The 22,291-nt window shown below is 46.6% G+C and overlaps 2 protein-coding genes across 4 annotated transcripts; both read right to left on the bottom strand.

The window, feature by feature from the left end:
- Nucleotides 1-219: 219 nt before the first annotated feature.
- Nucleotides 220-2,282, bottom strand: LOC117428049 (platelet glycoprotein Ib beta chain-like). The gene is made up of 2 exons (XM_034046588.3): nt 2,015-2,282; nt 220-1,375 (listed from the first exon to the last, which is right to left on the bottom strand). Exon 2 carries the CDS (start codon nt 1,369-1,371, stop codon nt 739-741), a length of 633 nt encoding a protein of 210 aa, XP_033902479.3. The 5' UTR covers nt 1,372-1,375; nt 2,015-2,282; the 3' UTR covers nt 220-738.
- A 1,630-nt stretch (nt 2,283-3,912) lies between these two features.
- On the bottom strand, nt 3,913-21,245 carry LOC117428046 (septin-5). 3 transcript variants are annotated; one of them, XM_058994212.1, is made up of 11 exons: nt 21,226-21,245; nt 9,897-9,987; nt 9,548-9,634; nt 9,031-9,154; nt 8,067-8,201; nt 7,474-7,591; nt 6,773-6,874; nt 6,524-6,620; nt 5,889-6,024; nt 5,512-5,614; nt 3,913-5,172 (listed from the first exon to the last, which is right to left on the bottom strand). In XM_058994212.1, exons 2-11 carry the CDS (start codon nt 9,904-9,906, stop codon nt 5,110-5,112), a joined length of 975 nt encoding a protein of 324 aa, XP_058850195.1. In that variant the 5' UTR covers nt 9,907-9,987; nt 21,226-21,245; the 3' UTR covers nt 3,913-5,109. The 3 variants fall into 3 exon arrangements, with proteins under 3 accessions (XP_058850195.1, XP_058850193.1, XP_058850194.1); XM_058994210.1 differs by lacking the exon at nt 21,226-21,245 and adding an exon at nt 12,787-12,951 and having other exon boundaries at nt 9,897-9,990; XM_058994211.1 differs by lacking the exon at nt 21,226-21,245 and adding an exon at nt 12,787-12,951.
- Nucleotides 21,246-22,291: the final 1,046 nt, after the last annotated feature.

Below are 22,291 nucleotides of genomic sequence, written 5' to 3'. Positions count from 1 at the left end.
CTCGTTAGTATAGTGGTCAGTATCCCTGCCTGTCACGCGGGGTTCAATTCCGCGACTGGGAGGCTTGCATGTTTGTGAGAGTATACAGAATTATCTATCTTAAAAAAAAAAAAACAACAATAATACAGAAATGTGTTTTTCTATATATATATATATATGTGTGTGTGTGTGTATTTTTAAGTTTTAAGTTTAGTAAAGTAAATAATTGGATTCACTAAATCATGTGGCCCATTTATTGCAGATAACAAGGAAAAAGACTGGATACCGTAACATGTATGCACACGCCACCCCTGTGTTAGACACAAACTCGTTTAAAAAGTGCAAACACAGGCCATTTATTCAGACAACAAAACAAAACACACACTTCCAAACCAACAAGGGGGAGTAAGACACAGACAATGCGTCGGATTTACTTTGCAGAAACATTTATATTACACGAGCCATTAGACTTCAAAGACAGATTCTAATCAAATGCAACGCTGACTCTGCTCTACACACAAGTAACTTACACTACATTTACATACAGCGATCATTTTTAAATGGTGCAGGTTGGGGTGTGATGTTTTACTGGAATAACACTAGAAATTTGCATTAACAAAATATATAATACCAATAATAACAACAAGTTGTTTATAGTTTTGTTTTACTTCACTGGACTCTGACGGTCGTTGTTAACAGCACGACAGATGACCCACGCACCTTTAACAATGTGCTGACCATTATTATTTGGAAAGCTAGTTAGCGGCGGCTCGCTCTTTCCTTGATCTGCGCGTACAAGATGTTGCTCGACTCTCCGTGCAGAGCCTCTCTCTCCATACTCTTCGCTTCGCTGGAAATCTTCTCAAAGCGTCGGAGGAACAAGATGACCAGGAGCAGCAAGGCGGCCTGGACAGCGATGAGGACGAAGAGGATGACCTGCGAAACGAGGGCGACGTTACAGTACCCGTACTGACAGGTGGACTGCACCTCGTCCTCTGCCAAGTACATCACCAGGCGCCCCTTCAGGCTGTCTGGGGAATTGCACGCCACGGTCTTGTACAGCGTGCGGTTCTCCTGTTTCATTAGCCAGGCGCGCAGGTACAGGATCTCGCAGTCACAGGACCATGGGTTCCCGTCCAGGGAGACCGCCCTGAGCTTGCCCAGCCGGTCGAAGAGGCCGCTGGGGACGCTGGTGAGCTTGTTGTCGTTGAGTCGAAGCTCCAAAGCGTTGACGGGGAAGCCCGCGGGCAGGGTCTCCGCCGTCAGGCTCCGGCTGCTGCAGTCGATTGTCCCCTTGCTGCAAAAACACGGATGGGGACACCACTTCGGCAGCGCCAGCGCAGCGTGGAGATCGACACAGAGCAGGTGCAAAATAAAGGCATAGCTTTTCATTTTCCTTAAAAATAAACACACACATATATGTTTTTATTATACCTCTCATACGTGTACCACAGGGTCTGGAATGCATCTGCACCCTTTTTGCACGCATTGTGCAAATTAGCCAAGATATTTAAGGCACTTCAGCATTTGCAATTACTGCGGGGCATACTTGACTTGCAGTGTTTTGTGAAGGGAAAAATAAAACTGCTGATTTATAAAACGAGTATCAGAGTTCATTGTAAGGACTCAACATTGACATGATGATTCACAGGTTGCTGTGTGGTTTACTTTCATTAAAAAAATAAAAATAAAACATTATAAAAATGCAACTGGAGTAGAAATCTTTGGTTCCAAGCCCCTTCATCCTTACTGTCATTCTTGAAATGTATTTTTTGCATACAACTGTAAGTCGCCCTGGGTAAGGGCGTCTGCTAATAAATAAATAATAATAATAATAATAATACAGAACGCTGAGCTGATTTCAGCCCCACAGCCCTGTGCTGAGACTCCAGCACACCACCAGAAACATGCCCTCTCATACTACTTTAGGAGACCATGTTAAATACATCCAGACAGGTACAGCCTGTTACTTCTATCCATTGCATTGAGAATTGAATTATTGATGAAATGCACGGTATATATCATTTGTACTTACGTCAGCCAGCACTTCTGCAGACTCTGTCAGCACCCTGGCCAAGTGTAGCAATGAGCCGGACCTGGGGGTCTGTGCATCAAGTACCAGCAGCTGTGAGCAGCAGATAAAAAGACTGGCTGATCCTGACAGACAGCAGGAAAAGAAAGACTGGAGGGAGTTTACAAAGGACTGGAGCTGTGCAGGAGAGGGGCCAGGTCTAATAGAAAGGGCTTGTTTCTTTATTGTATTTCCAGCGACTAGACCCACTGCATCACTGTTATTACAGAGGGTTACAGTGTACACAGTGACTGTCAGTGTTTCTGTGAAGGTCATTTTTGGGTTGGGGTGCGGACGATATGGCTTCACCTCTATATTTATTATTATTATTTGTTTATTTAGCAGACGCCTTTATCCAAGGCGACTTACAGAGACTAGGTTTGTGAACAATGTCTCAGCTGCAGAGTCACTTACTACGTCTCATCCAAAAGACAGAGCACAAGGAGGGTAAGTGACTTGCTCAGGGTCACACAATGAGTTAGTGGTTGAGGTGGGATTTGAACCGGGGACCTGCTGGTTTGAAGCCCTTTTCTTTAACCACTGGACCACACAGCCTCCTATATTTGTATGCTTTCCTAAATGTTTAGGACTGCTGTATGTTCCCAAGTAGGAAGTATACAAGTAAAATATCAAAATTTCACTCCAAGAAAAGAGTGAAATATTCTGATGCATTTCATCCCATTCTCATACATATATTTCTATATCAAACTGAATTATGGCGTGGATTACACTGAAGGGGGATTCACATTTTAAAAGCACAGCTCTCACACGCCCCTGTGCTACGGCTGTATGGTGTGATTGAATGCACTCCTTAGTTGCTTGTCTAAGATTCCTGAAGTCAACTTCTCATGTGTGATTTTGGTTTCTGATACTGTATTGAACCATCAGCAACCCTCCATTCAAAACGTAGTTACTCCACGTCTCTCATGGCCTTTGCTGTTTAAGGGTTGTCTGTGTTCACGGATAGCCGAGGTCCATTCGGTCTCCCTGGAGATTTTAATAAATGCATCGTGTTTTATTAAGTAAAACAACGGCTTTCTAAAGAATGTGTTTGCAGTGCGGGTTTTCCAGTGATATATTGAGCAGCGGTGTGTGTGAGTAGTGTAAGCTTAATAAAGGAGAATGAAAAGCAAACACGCTCATGAAGAAGTCAGCAGCGTGGCAGCTTGCCCTCGGGATCCAGCTCCATGGAAAGGATTCAAAGTCTGTGGGAGTCTCCTTTCAACACCATGTTAGGGAGCGATAGAAAGATCAGGACACACTGGAGCTGCCTCCGTGGTCTAGCGAGCAGCGCTGCGTCATGCGATAGTGTCAGAGGCACACTGGCTGTGGAAACTAGGAGAGATACTGAGTGTGCCGTCACAGCCGTCCTGCTAGGTCACAGATAAGAAGGCATGACTCGGCATGCTCTGCACGGGCTCATTTCAGAGCTCACCGTTATTATGGGTTTCATTCGGCTTGGGTCCTGCTCTCTGAATCATTTTCAGGTTTTGGAGTCACGTTGGGATGGAAGGGGTGCTGATGATGCATTTTGTGGATTAGGTGGATGATGGCAGGTTAAGATCTGTGATCATGTAGTAGAGGCATGGTTATCATATGACTCCATGTAGACTAGGACAGCTTGGAACAGTTCAGGCTTTTCAACTCACATCACAATGCATTCTGGTACCTACACAGCAGGACTACACTTACCAGAATGCACTGGGGTGTAGTCCTGCTGTGGATGAGGTTACCAGTGAAGAAACGGACAGGCTATGAGGAAGGAAACAAACTACAGTCAGCAGGGTTAGGAGTTAAAAGGATAATCAAACAACAACAAACGCTGTCTCTTAATCCCCAGACGAATAACTACCAACACTCGCTTCAAATTAGAAGGTCGTGTTTATTTTCTGTGCATGGTTTTACATGGCTTGCATTGTTCACAGACTCTATGTTTCCACTCACAATAAAAAGAAGCCATGTAATCCTTAATGCAGACGCACGCTGCTCCACACGCTGCACAGGGGGGGGCGCAGTCACATGGGCACTGACACGCTGTGTTCTAGATTGCTGAGAGACCGGGTCTATTCCAATGATCTTCTGAGCCGCGGTCAGGTCCAAGTGCGGCTGTCCTTCAGCGTGACAGTAACCTGCTAATGTCTACCACTAGGAGGTGCTCCATTGACCAATTTCTTAACAACACAGTCAAAGCAGATCTTTAAAAGATTTATGAGTTTTAAAGACGGAAATATAGAAAGACTCCTATTGCATAGCAGTTTCACCCACTCCAGGTTTTACTACAAGCTTGATCAGCCCCATTGTATAGCTAACAAGCTCAGGTGTGTCTTATTAAACTCATAGTAAAAACAGGAATGGATCAAAGTGCTATGCAATGGGAGTCTTATATCCAGCCCTTAAGCTGCCTTTAAAGATCACTGGAACAGAACGCCACCTTCTGGGGATTGTAAAGGCTCTGAATGGCTTTCTCCCAGATGACTGCTGGGACCGGATTACGCTGTTCCCCTTCCCTTTCCAGCTAACCAAGCCCCAGGGTTAAACCCCACTCTCAATGCAGAGCGGGACGGGTTCTCTCTGGTCTGAACTGAGCAGGAGCGCTGTTACCTACAGACACAGTCTCGCTGCTGTCATTCAGACCAGCATCTCCCCAGTGAGGAGAAAAACACAAGGACTTCAACAGACCCCAGGCCCTGACTGTGTACGAAGAAAACATTCAAGCATAAATAGATTAAATAGCATTATTAATATGATTATACCATACGTGTGAACAAACACAGAGTACAGTTTAAAAGCAGGTAGAGGTGTGCTTCACTTTCTGTGCAGTGAAGGCATAAAAACACCACACATGTAACATGCTCCCAGGTACTGTATGCCAGGAATTACATCCTTGTAATATAGATTTTTTTACAATAAATTATGAACCTACGCAAGAGGTCTCGTACAGCACCGTTTAGAATCCTAGGTTTTTAAAAAGTCACTGTTTCTTCTTTTTTTTTTTTTTTTTTAATTTCCAGATCCTGCAGGTGGAAATGCGTCTTCGCTGGGCTCCAGAGCATGCTTGCTCACTGCTCCTGGTCGTGCATCTGTTGTTGCATTTTCTGCAGCATCTCCTGCATCCGTTTCAGCTGAAAAGAGATCGCAAGAGAGACGACGTCAATACGCAGCCTTCTGCATTATTCCAAACACAGGCGTCTGTGACTGTTACGAAGGAGCAGCTTTCCAATGCCATGACTTGCCTTTACAATATACATCAAAGCATCCTTACCAACAGCAATGACAGAGGCTGAGCGGTATGCAACGCTGGACACAGAACACACCTGTTAGGATATTTAACAGGTAAGGCGTGAAACAACAGCACAAAGCAGATGCTGTTCAGTATCCCTGCAAGTAGGTGCACAGCCCCCGACACTCCCACACTCATTCACAGCAATGCATTATTACACCCAGGCACAGCTGCGTCTCACCTCCTCGTCCTTCATCTTGATCAGCTTCTCTGTCTCCACGTCGGGGGTGGGCAGCGGGAGGATCGGGAGCGGGCTTTCTATCCTGTTGTCCTGAGTCAGTTTACTGGGAACAGAAAAAAGCATTACAAAGTTTAAGAGAGCCCGATTGAGCGAGCTGACCTTAACCTGTCTGAAGACGACCCCAAAGCTTCGTTTTCTTTGGTTTTCGTTGAACTGTTTTACTGTAACTCATTTGAACGTGAAACGGGTCTTCCAATTGTGTTAAAAGACATAGAAAATGGTTGCAAAGTACTGGAATGCTGCCCTTCTTTTGTTAACTGTCTAGACCTTCCATGTACACTGCATAACTTCCATTCGATACAACATGGCTCTCTTACCTGGTCATGTGCTGGATGCACTGCGCTCTGTAGTTCTCATAGTGCACGTCGCAGGTCACATCCTTCAGGTCGTGCATGTGTGTTCGGATCAGCATGTTCCTCAGCTTCACAAAGTCACAGTGCGACTGGTTCTCAACTGAGGGCAGACGAGCACTGATTATACGCCTCACAAATACAAACTGCATCGGCTGCCTGCTTCACATGTACGATAAAGACATGCCAGTCCGGGTGCATGAAAGTGATCTAAACAGCGTCAAACATTAATATTCAAAAAGGACTTGCGGTTTCTTTAGTGTATACATGTCTGAGAAAAAAAAAACAGCTCATTTCAACCTTTCCCATTGCAATGGCGCCCTCTCCTGGTTTGAAAAGGACCATCAGGTTAAACACATGTTAATTATCCCAAGTCTGCAGGTAACAGGCTTGGTTTTATCTTGCACATTAAAATGGCATGGTCTGAGCTGCAGTTCATTCGGAATCTTGAGTCTGTTCATTTCTACAGAAGACATTCATTGAAAGAAAAGGAAACATTTTTCTTCTAATCATTTAGAGGAGCTGATTTTTTCACAACACCCGTGTAACTGACACCCGAGATATCTGCTCTGTCAGCTTTGTGAAACTTGAGGGGCTCCTACCTTCCACGATACCCCAGGGGTACAGTCGGCCGCGTACCCTTTGACCTTTCACATCCACCACTGTGTTGCTCCCGATCACTGCGAACGGAGTGCTTTCCTGACAGGCAGACAAAACAGAGCAGCATTACACACGGGAGCCCCTCACACTGAAAAACTACATTCACTCAACCATACAATACTGTACAGCGTATGGTAATCATGCCATCAACTCCTCTCCTCTCTCACCTTCCCACTCCTCTCCTCTCTCACCTTCAGTTCTTTGTCCTGCTGTTTGAATTCCTCGTCTTCATCAGAGTCGCAGTCTGGAAACTGATAGACTTTAATTCCCAATTTTTCAATCTCCTCCTTTACCTACGCCATCCGGAAACAAGCCGAGACTCAGAGACAGGAGATACAGTGACACAGTATAAAAAACACAGCCGAGACTCAGAGACAGGAGATACAGTGACACAGTATAAAAAACACAGCCGAGACTCAGAGACAGGAGATACAGTGACACAGTATAAAAAACACAGCCGAGACTCAGAGACAGGAGATACAGTGACACAGTATAAAAAACACAGCCGAGACTCAGAGACAGGAGATACAGTGACACAGTATAAAAAACACAGCCGAGACTCAGAGACAGGAGATACAGTGACACAGTATAAAAAACACAGCCGAGACTCAGAGACAGGAGATACAGTGACACAGTATAAAAAACACAGCCGAGACTCAGAGACAGGAGATACAGTGACACAGTATAAAAAACACAGCCGAGACTCAGAGACAGGAGATACAGTCACACAGTATAAAAAACACAGCCGAGACTCAGAGACAGGAGATACAGTCACACAGTATAATGCAATCACATGCTGTTATGAGCTTCTCCCAGGAGCATCTGAAATGTTAATTGTGAGAGGTAGACAGAGATCAGGTTTGACATGCAAGGCATTGTCGTGTTTCCTCACCCTGTCTTTGAGTTTCTTCATCTCTCCGGGAGTGAGGCAGTCTGCCTTGGAGATGAGTGGCACCACATTCACCTTCTCGTGAAGAGCCTTCATGAACTCCACGTCCACCGGCCGCAACCTGCGCACGAGAGAGGGGCTCTTACAACACTTCACCGCCGCGCTATCGATGCAGTTTCCCCCAATGCTTTCCCCACCCCGAAAAGGTGAAAGTCAGGCTTGTGACAGTGCTATGTTAGCTCAGGTGTGGATGACAGGCTCAGGTTTCTCAATGCAATGTCTGATTGCCACTCCTGCTGAAGGCAAACCACTAGAATAACACATACAATGCAGTTTTGCTATACATCAAGATTCCTCTTATAAAACGTCCCATGATCGGACTATACATTTACTGTACTTTTCATGCTTTTTTATCATATTATTATTATCGGTGCTTTACCATGCTCTACTACTCTTTGCAATGCTTTTACTACAGGTTATGGGACTTTTATCATATCATCTGTGCTTTAGCATGCTCCTCTCCACTCTGCAGTGCTCTGGCTAGGACACACTGCAGTGACCGTGTCTCAGGGTGCAGGAGGGTCAGGGCTGCTCACCCGTGTCCGAAAGGAGGGATGAAGTACAGGCAGCAGTGCACACGGTTGTCCTGGATGTTCTTGCGGTTCAGCCCGCTCTCGTCCCGGAAGTACTGCTCAAACTGCTGGTCAATGTAATCTGTGATGGGTTTCCAGCTGCCAAAAACACACACAAACACACACACACACACACAGGGCACCGGTACAGAACACATGAGAACCGAGGGACCAGCCACAGAACATCGGCAGAAACAACAACACGCAGCCGTCATCCTGTTAGTAAGCTAGCTGTTATTAAACAGGTAATAAACTAGAAGAGCGCCCCCGTTCTAATAGAGCATGAATTGGAACCAGACTGGCACGGCTCTCCCTACACCCCACACAGCAGCGCCGTCTCGGGGGGTTCCCTCTCCTCACCGCTGGGATTGGAACCAGACTGGCACGGCTTTCCCTACACCCCACACAGCAGTGCCGTCTCGGGGGGTTCCCTCTCCTCACCGCTGGGATTGGAACCAGACTGGCACGGCTCTCCCTACACCCCACACAGCAGTGCCGTCTCGGGGGGGTTCCCTCTCCTCACTGCTGGGATTGGAACCAGACTGGCACGGCTCTCCCTACACCCCACACAGCAGCGCCGTCTCGGGGGGTTCCCTCTCCTCACTGCTGGGATTGGAACCAGACTGGCACGGCTCTCCCTACACCCCACACAGCAGCGCCGTCTCGGGGGGTTCTCTCTCCTCACCGCTGGGATTGGAACCAGACTGGCATGACTCTCCCTACACCCCACAAAGCAGCGTCGTCTCGGGGGGTTCCCTCTCCTCACTGCTGGGATTGGAACCAGACTGGCACGGCTCTCCCTACACCCCACACAGCAGTGCCGTCTCGGGGGGTTCCCTCTCCTCACCGCTGGGATTGGAACCAGACTGGCACGACTCTCCCTACACCCCACACAGCAGCGCCGTCTCGGGGGGTTCCCTCTCCTCACCATTCTGTGTTGTTGACGGCGTCTCCGAACCCCGGTGTGTCCACGATGGTCAGCTTCAGCTTCACCCCCTTCTCCTCGATGTCCACCGTGTGCTTGATGATCTCCACCGTCTGGTTGATTCTCTCTGTGGAGGAGAGAGAGGCGGTCAGAGCAGCAGATCCATCTATTTATCCATTTTCAGAATAAACATGCATCTATATATATATCCATTTTCCCTTTCTGATGCTTCAAGCTGATCTGTATCAATGTAAAAAAAACTCCATAAAACGGACGGTAACATGTCTTTCAGGAGCAAACCTTTGCTTTAAAATGAATGAACTGACTGTAAACATGATTAATCCACACATCTCTTATACAAGCTCAGATAAGCATCAGATTGTGCAACACTAAGAGGTTGCACGGTCATGCATGATATGTGACTGACACACAGTGTGTGTCTCTTATTGCAATGATTCACAACCCCATATCAGATGACTCTTCATGACAAGGCTCGGTGTGAACGCGTTGCGATCCCTACCCTCTGCATTCAGCATCTTCCTGTCCTTGTACAGGTCTGTCAGGAACAGGCTGTTCACCAGCGTCGACTTGCCCAGGCCAGACTCGCCTGCAGGTGAAAGGAGAGGCAGGGCTCATTCTCAATTGAACTATATTGTTATGATAACTTACTCTGAGTTTGTTAAGCGCAAAAGTGAAGTCTAACTTAAACGTTCAGATTTCTGCCAAGAAAAATGGTACTTCACGGGTTAATGCAATGAGTATGGCGGTTTTGCTGGTGCTGGCTGTGTGGAGGGGGCTGGTGCTGCAGTGTTGGACGCTGGTTAGAGCACAGCCTGGAGAAACTGAAAGCAGGGAGACTCCTACAGTACCTGCCACCATGAGGGTGAAGTCGAAGCCTTTCTTGACAGATTTCCGGTGGACCTGATTGGGAAGGGTGGCGAACCCCACGTACTGCTTCTCCTGCTCCAGAGAGGGAAAGAGAATCACATTCAAATGAGGAACGCTGGCTCAATGTGTGTGTGTCTATATATATATATATACACAATACATAGAGATATGTGTACAGTATTTTAAATCCACTGTCAACTTGGAGTTTCACTCCTACCCATCTGAAAAATAACTGTCTAGAAAAGTGGTCCACACACTTATTGTTATTTTTTGTTTATTTAGTAGACGCCTTTATCCAAGGCGACTTACAGAGACTAGGGTGTGTGAACTATGCATCAGCTGCAGAGTCACTTACAACTACGTCTCACCCGAAAGACGGAGCACAGGTTTTACTAGGAGTTTAGTAACACAAGCTTGTTACCTATATACTGCGGCTAATCCCGCCAATAGTAAAACCTGGAATGGGTGAAACTGCTATGCAATGGGAGTCTTAATGCCATCCCTGAAATAAGTGGACCACTGACCACTGGCAGAAATAAACTGGTTCACCCTGCGATGTTCTGCAGCTTCTCAAGACAGCCTGTTTCACGCTGTCAAAAGATTATGCAAATATTTCTACATGTCTGTATAGGACCCTCATATCAGAAGAGGAGGTGGGGAGCGAGTGAATAGTGCTGAACACGGCTCCTAGTGTGTACAGAGAGCTCTGCTGAATAGCCCTTTAACATTTCTGTCTCACTGCTTGTCAGACTGTGCCAGAAAGCTGCCATGCTAACAGCAATTCGTTAGCTGTGTTTCCGATGGCTCTCAGTCCCAGGCACTCCCCTCCGATTACCGGAAACAACCCCCTGCACCGCGCTCCGGGAGAAAAGGGAATCAATTCAGAAGAGTCCGCGCTACTGGCACGTAAATCCTCTTATTAACAGCATGCAGCTGGACAGCACAGCAACGGAAAACTCGCTGGACTGAAGCCCTGGAATTCACAGAGTTTAGATACAGCAACTGTGTCTGCCTAGACCTTCCCTCCCTCTCAATATTAAACCACATTCATTGACTTGTACAGCGCACAATCATTGGCGTTTTAGTTTCAGGAATCTTCACTCAAACTCCACGCTGGTGTCTACATGTATAAATGATAGATATTACGGTACTTTATTTAAAGATGATTATTATACAAACAGCCTTTACACGCGGCTCGCCCCTACATTTATGTTCACTCCTAAGACTCAACAGAAACAAACCTTGAGGACTCCATGCTGGAGGTCTGGATAAACAGAGGGCAGGAAAGGGAAGCGTGACCTCGGATCAAAGGGGGCGGGACTTCCTCTTCACCCGGGGGATCCTGACCTCACCACCCGCCCCTCAGGCCTCAGTCACAGTGGCTGTGTCAATACGTGTTTGTACTGAGAACCGGAGCTCATTTCAAAGACCTTTAAACCCCCCTCTTAACTGATGCCAGCTGTTTGATTGTGCAGGCAGGTCCCACACAAATCTCAATCCTGGCCTTCACACCCTGTCTGCCGTTCATTGCAGACCAGTGACATTACTGTGGGAGCAATCCTGCAGCTGAACATCATTACTGTGGGAGCAATCCTGCAGCTGAACATTAAAGTCCATTAAAGTGTTCATCTTGCATTCGATGGGATCAATCAGACATCAATATTATTAAATATCTAACAGCAATGTACAACACTGTGAGCTCCTCTTTTGCAGCATCTACACAGCATTCAATCTCTACCAAATAAAGACAAGACAATACACTGTTCCTGCAATGAAGCTCCATTTTACTGAGCCTCAGGTTTGCAGCTAAATAACACCTCCCATCCACTCTGCGCTGGCTAGCCCTTCACCTCTGTAGCGATGATGTCATTGAGGATGAGGTAATCCAGCCCATTTAGATGACAGCATGCAGGCTGTTTATCAAAGAGACCGCCCTGTTCGGATCCCGGAGTGACTGTCAGAAGACTCTCCAAGCAGTTCTATATTTAATATCTAGAACACAGTGCACAGAACTGATGGTACTGTGTTTCTTTCAGCTTTGATTGCTGATCCATGTGGTACACCCGTGGAGCATGACATGCAATTTCCATCTAGGACACACATTTGCAAATGCCTGAAGTACTATTTCTGAACAGCCTCAAATAAATGATACGCAAACAAAATAAATACATACATCTAGACCTAAAAATAAAAGATAGTTTGGAACCCGGATTTGAAACTCTGACTCTGCCCAGAATCCGACACAATGAAACTTCCTGGGAAAGACGGAGTTCTCTCCCAACACCAAAGCCTGTCTCTGTATGAAAGCCACCGCAGCTCACAGAGAAAGACACTGGGATTTTAAACAAGCATTTATAACCCCTTTGGTTACGATTTTGTAGTGAAAACTTTTGAAATTTGACAACACTTTGTGTGAACTCTATGGAGTGCGAGAGGTTGCCCTGGCAAAACTTTGAATAAACAGATATGCGCTATAAAATAGATACATAGATAGGAAACTTAACATGGCACAATTGTGCACACAGTACTAAACAAATCACGGCAGCAACAACCCTAAAATCACTGCTGAACTGATCCATTGGAGAAGCCAATTGTGTGGGTAATGCTCCCCAGCTCAGCGTGTCTCAGCCAGACCCCTCCTGCCCTGACCCACACATCCAGTTCAAACAGGCTTCACCATTACCACCCAGCAGTGCTCACCCCTTCCTAATCAAAGCCTTGCAGCGCCAAGGCTGTTTATTCTGCAGACAGGCCGGAAAGGCAGTAAACGTTAGCCCTGACTTCAAAACAAACCACATCAACCAGCTTTCATTCAAAAGGGAGTCTATGAAACGGTACTCGTCTGTTACCCCAACACCCCCCAGGCCGTACCTTCAGCTTGGCACTGCGAGTCCTGGGTGACACCAGTCGCTCTGCCAGCCTCTCCTGGAGAATAACTGCATCCATCGCTGACGAGACAGCCGGGGTTTGAGAGAGCCAGGAAAGGGAGATGGAAATAACCTCCCCCTGCGGGATCTCTCTCTCTCTCTCTGTGTCTCTCTCTCTCTCTCCCTCCCTCCCTCCCTCGGAAGTTGGAGCAGGAACCCTGTGAAACGCCTTGGAATTTCCTGTAGCAGGCGTGGGAGGAGTCAAGTCACAGCCCAGTCTTTCATTAGATTGAGAAGGAAGTGCTGCTTTTCATGCTGGTCCAGTTTCTCATTACACACAAAACTCACTTACTAAGTTCCAGGGTAAAGTTGTATTTTTATGAAGGGGCCCTCGTTGTCATCTAACATGAAAGACGTGGTCGTTGGACTCGGTGGTGGAACAGCACTGTGTTTATTAAATATTACAGCAGATGTGTGGAATGCACTGGGTAACATCCCAGGGGAGAGAGAGGCTCTCGGGGTTAACAGCTCTGCACTAAGTAGTGTTTTAAAGTGTGCAGTGAGAACGCAGTACATTACAATCTACTGAGATCAGATAGAGCACATCTCCTCAGACCAGCGCCGGCAGGACTCAGTTCTGTTTATCTGAAGTGGATTTGGCTGTTTTCAACAGAGAAGGGAAATGTGTAATCCTGACCCCCCAGCTGTCCTGCACAGTGGGGGATGAAGGGGTAAGCTAATGGGTTTAATGGAAAGGCAGAGAGTAACAGCTTGTTTAAGAAGAAGACTATTATAGGAAACTCTGTGAGTCGACTGGAGGATCGCGCCAGAGTCGCGTAACCCTTTCATGCACGAAACACTGAACATAGCTGAAAGAAAAGTCGTTTGGGACTCAAGTCTACTGCCCCACCCCTGAAAACCAGAACCACTATTTATTTAGGATCCTTCAAAATGTCCCAAATCTAATCAGCCAAGGGTATTGCATGTACAGTGCAGTGGATACAGAGCTGTATTCAATGTGGTTTAAGACAGGAACAGGACAGATAGCTGAGGGGATGGAATGGGCTGTCCAGTCACGTTGCTGAGACAGAATCACTTGGAACTTGACAGAGTTCTGAGATCAGTCAGGTCCTAGGAGCCGGATGAGCTGCGATGGGCTGAATGGCCTCCTCTCGTTCAGAAACGCTCTTCAGTTCAGATTCAGTCTTTTTGGACACAGTCTTTGTTCAGTAATCAATGTCCGCGGACGCCCCTCCCGATGCCAGTCTTCTGAGCAGCTGCCTGGCAGCGAGCCGTCGCTGTCATTTACTGAGCAGAACGCTGGCTCTACTGTTTAGAGAGACAAATACTGAACTGGGAGCAGCTGAGGCAGTGGGGCAAAACACTGGCTTTATAGATCCGGCAACCAGCGGGGAAGATGTGTCTGTGTCAAAGGGGGGGGATTTTAAACCCTTTAGAAGACAAACAAACTGTTTTTCTATTCAGAGCGCAGTATATATGAATAAACAAAGAAGAATTAAGAAGCAGTGATGGGCCCAAGCAATGCCAAAATAATAATTAAAAAAAAAAAATCCAGTTACATTTCATACAGATTACTTGATTATTTAGCGAATATTAACTCAACTTTGCATAAGAACAACCCCTGAAAATGCATCTAATAAGTGAGAGCCTTTTAAGTACCATTGAGAAGGTCTGAACCCCCTGACTGTACTGGGCTTACAGGACCTGTAGAACAACTAGGCTGTGTCACCGCATGGCAGTACTGTTTCACTCCACCAGGGGGTGACAAATGGCCAAAAGCAACAGCTCTGCTGACACACATCACTGGCAATCCAGCAGTCTGTGGTTTGGGAATAACTCCTTCAGAAGGAGCAGGTTTTAAAAACAGCACACATAGCAGCAGTTAAGGCATCTATAATCTCATCTGTAGAGGGGAGCTCAAGGACTGAGTGTGAGCCAATATTTTAAAAGGATTAAACCAGTTTTAAATGGTAAAGTGTTCCATCGGCAGCCAGTGCGTTTCTTGCTGGTGTTTTGCCATTAAACAGTAGCACCGTAGTGCAACCAAAAAAAAAAAAAAAAAACAGAAAACGTGAACGGTCAACTTGTTTTATTCTACAGTAACATTTTCTAAAAATGAATAAACAGTTCTCTTGAATGTAAAAAAATAAACATCGAACCATACAATAAAATGACGGGCATGTTCAGAACGGAAGCACGTCTCACTCCAGCCTGTCCTGAAACCCTGTCTATTCTAGTGCATGGAATTGATGGTCCAGGACACAGGACGCAGGGCAACAAAGGGTTAAAGTGGTTTTATTCTGTGCTCCTGCTGATCATCACATCATACGAGTGAACTGTGATTTTCAAAGTGGAGTCGGAAATCACACGGCAGTCTATAAATGCAATGCTATTAATGCAGCTTCAAAAACAGTGTTATCACCAGAATATCTTTTCAGCAGATTCTTGGGTTTCCTGTGTGATCCTGTCACTGTCATACACAGAGCAGGGGATGGTGTTGCAGTATTGAAACCCGAGGTGTGTTACCAGCTAGCAGCAGACAGCAGCAGAGTGCTCACTCACTCACACAGCTCAGAGCTCAGCTTCACATTAACACACTGCATCTAACCGAGGGGAGGTTATCTCATCAATTGAAAACAGTGAAAAAAAACCTAATCAGCCAAGGTTATTGCATGTACAGTGCAGTGGATACAAAGCTGTATTCAATGTGGTTTAAGACAGGAACAGGACAGATAGCTGAGGGGATGGAATGGGCTGTCCAGTCACGTTGCTGAGACAGAATCACTTGGAACTTGACAGAGTTCTGAGATCAGTCAGGTAGTAGGAGCCGGATGAGCTGCGATGGGCTGAATGGCCTCCTCTCGTTCAGAAACCTTCTTCTGTTCAGCGCTGGACCGTCTTGAAGCTGTGGACGGGTCTGGTACCAGGTCTCTACACAACCCACCCCACAGCACATCAGAAGTGTCTAACGGGCCTGTGCCACTCAAGAGGAACCCGATTAGTTCCAGAACGGACCCCCCAGCCACCCCTTCCCTACACAGCAGCAGTGGAGAGGCTTGTCTTTCCTCTGCAGTTTCCTCGAGTGTGATTCAGTAGGTCTTCACCCTCTCTCCTCCTCCCCGGGGGGGTTAAAGACTCAGTCAGAGCTCCATGCATTCAGCTGGTCTGCTGAAACAGCCAATGAATGGAGCAGATGGCGCACTGGGAGGCACAATAGGGCTGCAGACTGGATTCCGTTCCCTTGGCAACTGGTCCCACCCCCGTCACTTGTAAACACACTCCACATCTGCTCTGAAACGAACACCTGTCCAATACTGACCTCTGATTGGATGAACCGCTGCCCTGGGCAAAGTGAATACACGGTCCCTCACTCACAATGTGTTTGCATGAGCAGCGTTTCAATGGTATGAAAGAAACCCTGCCCATTATATTGTGTGCTGTTTATTTGCACGTGTGCCTTGTATGGTGAAAATGAACGAGCATCGGATTGCACTGGAAAATGAGAAGCATCAGTAATCGTCTGTCAGGCTAGCTGGAGTGGGAACGCAGAGACCCAGCCTGTACTGCTGGCACTGTGGCTCAGGGAATTCAAACCCTGAACAGAGACCCAGCCTGTACCGCTGGCACTGTGGCTCAGGGAATTCAAACCCTGAACAGAGACCCAGCCTGTACCGCTGGCACTGTGGCTCAGTGCACCAGGGCTCAGGGAATTCAAACCCTGAACAGAGACCCAGCCTGTACCACTGGCACTGTGGCTCAGTGCACCAGGGCTCAGGGAATTCAAACCCTGAACAGAGACCCAGCCTGTACCGCTGGCACTGTGGCTCAGTGCACCAGGGCTCAGGGAATTCAAACCCTCAACAGAGACCCAGCCTGTACCGCTGGCACTGTGGCTCAGTGCACCAGGGCTCAGGGAATTCAAACCCTCAACAGAGACCCAGCCTGTACTGCTGGCACTGTGGCTCAGTGCACCAGGGCTCAGGGAATTCAAACCCTCAACAGAGACCCAGCCTGTACTGCTGGCACTGTGGCTCAGTGCGCCAGGGCTCAGGGAATTCAAACCCTCAACAGAGACCCAGCCTGTACTGCTGGCACTGTGGCTCAGTGCGCCAGGGCTCAGGGAATTCAAACCCTCAACAGAGACCCAGCCTGTACCGCTGGCACTGTGGCTCAGTGTGCCAGGGTGCTGGCGAAGCCTGGCACACGAGCACTCGGAGCTGAACACTGGAATGCCAGTTCAACCCACACATATAAATAACCTGATGTCTTCCCAGCTTGCTGCACAGCTCAGGGATGATGCAAGTAGGTCAAATGGCATTAGTAAGTAACACAATAAGCGCAGCGCCCGTGGGTACTGCTGGCAGTCTTGCACACAGTAACACCTCCTCTAGAAGCCCGGGTTTCAATCCAGTTTGGTTCGCTAGTGAAACAGCATGGTGATGTCAGCTGAGCCCCTATTTGAGTGCAGTCTACCCCATCGACTCCTCACCCTCTAACAAGGACATTCTTCCAGTCAAGGGCTGACTAATACATGTTTTCATTTGGCTGGAAAACTCCATCACATCCCATTCCATAATCAAACCTGGCCTGCCTGCCTGCCTGCTGCCTGTTCCGTATGCAGTCTGCGATCCAATCTGCAACCACACAAAGGAGAAAGCTCTGCAGCTCCCCTGCACAGACTGCAAACCTCACCCCTCTCTGGAAAGGCCAAAACGTCTCTCCAGCTGAACGTCAACAACAGCTAATGCGTGTCTTACACACAGCCTCCTTAATCATTTCCACAAATGCGGTTTTCTTTGTTCTGATTTGATCTCTGGTGCTCTGCCGAGCGCTCACTCAAAGCTACTGTAATGCTCTCAAGTATGAAATCCACTTTGCGAAACAAGACCTTTTTGTATACTTCACGTGCTTCTTTTCGTGAGCTTAATGCCTTTTTCTTGATAGAGACAGAAGATTTTTACATTTCCAAACGTGGACATTTTCCTGTTTGAGGGATTCATGCCAATTTCAAACCCAGCGTCTACTGCCATGGCTCTATAATGCACAGGGGAAAGACTGGGGCTCAGCTACACAACCCAGAGATGAGAACACCGACGAGCTGGCTGCAGGGCAACGTGGTTTATTCACTTAGCTGCACCTCACTGCCCTTGATGCTGTGCTGCTGTCAGGGTCTCTTTATGTTCAGGGCAATACTGAGAATAAGGTCAGTTTCCATTTTGCAGAGCAGTGGTATTATTCTGCAGCAGCACATGGTTCTGCAGCTGTGTGAGGCCCAGTGGATATAATACACACACACACACACACACACACACAGCAGTGTGCTGGGGGTCACTGGAAACATAGCCCTGTATTACTGTGTGAGGCACAGTGGATATAATACACACACACGCAGACACGGCAGTCTCTTCAGTTGAGACAAGCCGTTCAGTCTGCATGGCTGTTTTGTTTCTTTACACTTCTGACACGATGGTCTTACAGCCAGCACCAAAACAATGAAGATGCTGTTCTGCAGAGAGAGATGGACACACAGCACTGCAGCAGCTACAACAGTAAACGGGATTTCATTTCATCGTCTACATTTCATTACGACAGGAACACGCTCACACTGCACAGAGGCACTGAGATCAGCTGGTAAATACTGACCATGTGCATCTAGTCTTGGATTTAGACGAGGATTTAGATCTATTCAGGCTCTCATCTTGAAGTAAAATCTCCGCAATGAGCCGGTTAGCCGTATGTGCACAACGTAAAACAGAGCGGCACGTTTTATTACGTTCCTATTTCATTAAAGTTTCAGCGGTTTTCTACTGGAATAATGATACAAAATCAGACAACGCTCCCTGACAAAAGCGAGTGGAGTGAGTGCAGATCTAAACAAGTTGATTCCGAATCTCCAGATATTGAAGTGAATGAATGAAGCGGGGTGGAACGGAATGCAGGCCCAGCAGCAGGCTCTGTGATTGGTCACAGCGAGAGGTGACATCACCACACACTGTCCCCTGGCAGGGGGGTGATGTCAGTGTGCACTTCACTTTGTGAGCAGCTCGGCAGCGCTCAGTCCTGCTGGGGATAACGAGTAGAAATCCTGATGCTGTCAAAGCCCCTGTTTACAAGCACGTTTCTTCATTGATTAATATGTACCAGGAGTACTGAGCGATAGTCAGGCCGATGAACACATTAGAGAAAAAGTACAACCATGCATTTTATAAACATTTCTATTTAACCCAGTTAATTAAGTTCTGCCACTAAATTGCGAATCACATTTGTTGTGCCACATAACCTACCAGGGCAAAATAAAATCATAATTTTAGCTGAAATACAAAAAGGAAAGCAGATTTATACTTTTGAAAACTATAAAACATTTCTTGCTTTTCAATAGTACAAATTGACCCACTTAGGTTTCAAAATACTCCCCCCCCCCCACCCCCACCCCCACCCCCACCCCCACCCCCAACTTTTTGCACAGACCCATGAGAGGATGCCAGGTGCAGTCCTGAGGCTCAACGGGCCAATCCATTAAGCAAAGCTGGGGGTGTCTTCAGTTTTGTTTGGTAATTACAGCTGTTACCTCTGCCTGTGTGATTCCCCACACAAAGCGAGGTGTTCAGGGCTGAGTGGGACTGTGAAGGAGGAGGGAGGAATCCCAGCAGGACAGCATGTGCACAAGGAGCTGAGCGGGGGTAGGAGTGACAGATGTGACTGTGGAGGGGATGCAGAGGGGCTGAATCACTGGACAGTGCAGACCTGCCTTTCTGTCAGGCTCAAGGGACAATGCATCGCTTCTCTTCATCAACGTGCCATCACTGCTTTAAAAAAACTAAGCAGATCAAACAGACGCTGCGTCTTCTGTGATGGCGAGGAGAGGAGCTCTGTAGACGCTGGGCACCACTTCCCACTGTGCAGTAATGATAAGACATGACTTTTAAATTTAATAAGATGAAAAAACAAAGCTACAGTATAATCACACTTTCTGGAATGAGTTTTTGTGAATCGTCGAGAGTAGTATTCACACGGGTATAAAAACAACTACTGTATAGTTTCCAACTCGCACAAGCTCTGGACTCTTGCCCAGAGGGTCTTGGGTTCAATCCCAGGTAGGGGACACTGCTGCTGTACCCTTGAGAAAGATACTTTACCTAGATTGCTCCAGTAAAAACCCAGCTGTATAAATGGGCAATTGTATGTAAAAATAATGTGTAAAAAAGAATGTAATTGTATGTAAAGAATAATGTGATATCTTGTAACAATTGTAAGTCGCCCTGGATAAGGGCGTCTGCTAAGAAATAAATAGTAATAATAATCCAGAGGGAAGCTGTATTTCAGCTCAGACGGAATTGCATTTGAAATGCCTGCTAATGAGCTCTAGCCACACATGGTAAATGTCAGCTACCCATAAAAGTGAAAACGAAAATAAAGCCCATCTCTGGAGCGTTAAGCACGTGCTGCTCTGTAGCTGTGGTCACTGGGTATAGATTTTCACAGTCGACTGCCGTGCAACACTTTACCAAGAAAACAGTGTGCAATCCTTCAGACAGCAGGGCGGAGCGTCCCCTGATCAAGCTTAACAAAGTATCAGAACATGAAAGCAGGACAGAGACACGCTGTGTGCATGCTGGAGGGCAGAGCCTACGCACTAATATATATAGAATTAGTCACGTGTGTATTTGGAACATTCAAGAAAGGGAATGCTCCATCACTCCATTCGGAATGGAACCCTTGAATCAACAGTCCACACAAGAACACGTGACTCTCCGTCTACCTAGCAGTCAGACTGAACTGCACCCTTGTTCTGTATTCAATCAGCATCACACTCACGCTGGGCTGAGTCAACCCAGTAGCGTTTACCGTGCTCCACTCTCCCGGACACCACACTGCCATCGGGAGTTAATAACAACCAAACCAACATTACCGGCCTGCTGCTGACACCAAGTCCCTTCAACACCTCTCCAAACGGGACTCTGCTTTGCAAACGAAGAGCGCGCTTTGTGCAGCGCGGGTGATGCTCGGAGTGTGACCCGCTTCCACACCGAGGCTGATACCGTGCTGGCGTGCACAACGCCGCGCTCCACACAGGCTGGACAAGCGGGTCTAAATGTGTAGAACACACACACACACACACACACACACACACACAAGAGCAAATGCGGGGGCTGGTCGAGAACCTCTTTACATTCGAACAGCTATTCCGAAATGGGAATTATCAATGATTCTAAAGGAACCTAATAAGAGACATGTATTGCAAACCGTTACCTACAATAATCATTCGTATAGATTTTAAAATGAGCTGCAGTCAATGGGCGAGACGTGTACAGTATTCAGTAACCTGCAACGTTTTAAAATCGGGCACGATGTAATTACAAGGCAGTGGTACAATCTGATGCAGGTCAAAATTCAAAATGAAATCATAAAATATAGCACATACCTCTCCATCGACTGTTGGGTGTAAAATGCGTATTTTTTAATTTTTTTTTTAATACCACCAAGGATCCATTTTCAAACGCATTTTGCAGCATCGCAGTGGAGGGGTGGCGACGATGCCCACGAACAGACAAGGATGCAAAACGACGCCCAAGCAGCATCCAGCACCAACACAGGCAGGCATGGAACAAGGACAGGAAAACACAGAAACAGACTCCCGTTAAAATGCAGGTCTTTCTTAAGAGAGAATGATGCGAGCGCATGCATGTTGAGGAGAACGGGCTTACCTGATTTAACCAGCCTGCTCTTGTACCTGATATTCGTGGTCATATTGCTAATCCTCTCGCTGTATCTATTCCGGATCCAGTACAATAGCGGAGTCTCTCCTCCCTTACCAGAGAAGCTGCAGACATTCGCAAGCGGGGCGGAGCCAAGAGCTCTCAGCCCCGCCCACCAACCCAGTACAGAACCATGACGCTGCATATCATTATAGCTCTTCGGTACATGACTAGTAAAGCAATACTAAAAACAGACATTATTATTATTATTATTTAATAATCATATAACATTAGGTTTTTATTTTGTTTTGCTATTTATTGATTGATTGCATTGCCAAGCATACTGAATGAATTCAATTCAATAGATGATCTATCCAAGAACATACCACCTTCTTCAAATCCCAAACACGTGATGAATCAGAACAGGTTAAGAAAAGTAAACTAAACAACATCTGGAATGGTAAACTGTTAAATAAAACGGCTAAGCTTTTTATACCATTAAAACGCTACTAAAAGCCACATGTTGTTGGTCCACTGGCTGAAGAGGTCATGCTGTCATTACACAAGGACAGCAGGCTTCCAGATGAAATATTTCTTAACACAAGAACACCTCCCACTCACTCCTTACTGGGATATTCAGGAGAAAAGAAAGTCTTTTGTTTTGCACACATCTTTATTGTTCAATGTTTTATTAAAACCATAGTGTCAAAGTACCAAAAAATACCAAATAAAACAAGGAGACAAAACAGAAAAAAAAAAAAACCACACAGAGTTTGATAGTACAGAGATAAA

The sequence above is a fragment of the Acipenser ruthenus genome, chromosome 21 (genome assembly GCF_902713425.1).
Source record: "Acipenser ruthenus chromosome 21, fAciRut3.2 maternal haplotype, whole genome shotgun sequence".
NCBI classification, from domain to species: domain Eukaryota; kingdom Metazoa; phylum Chordata; class Actinopteri; order Acipenseriformes; family Acipenseridae; genus Acipenser; species Acipenser ruthenus.
This window is presented reverse-complemented; position numbering and strand designations above follow the sequence as displayed.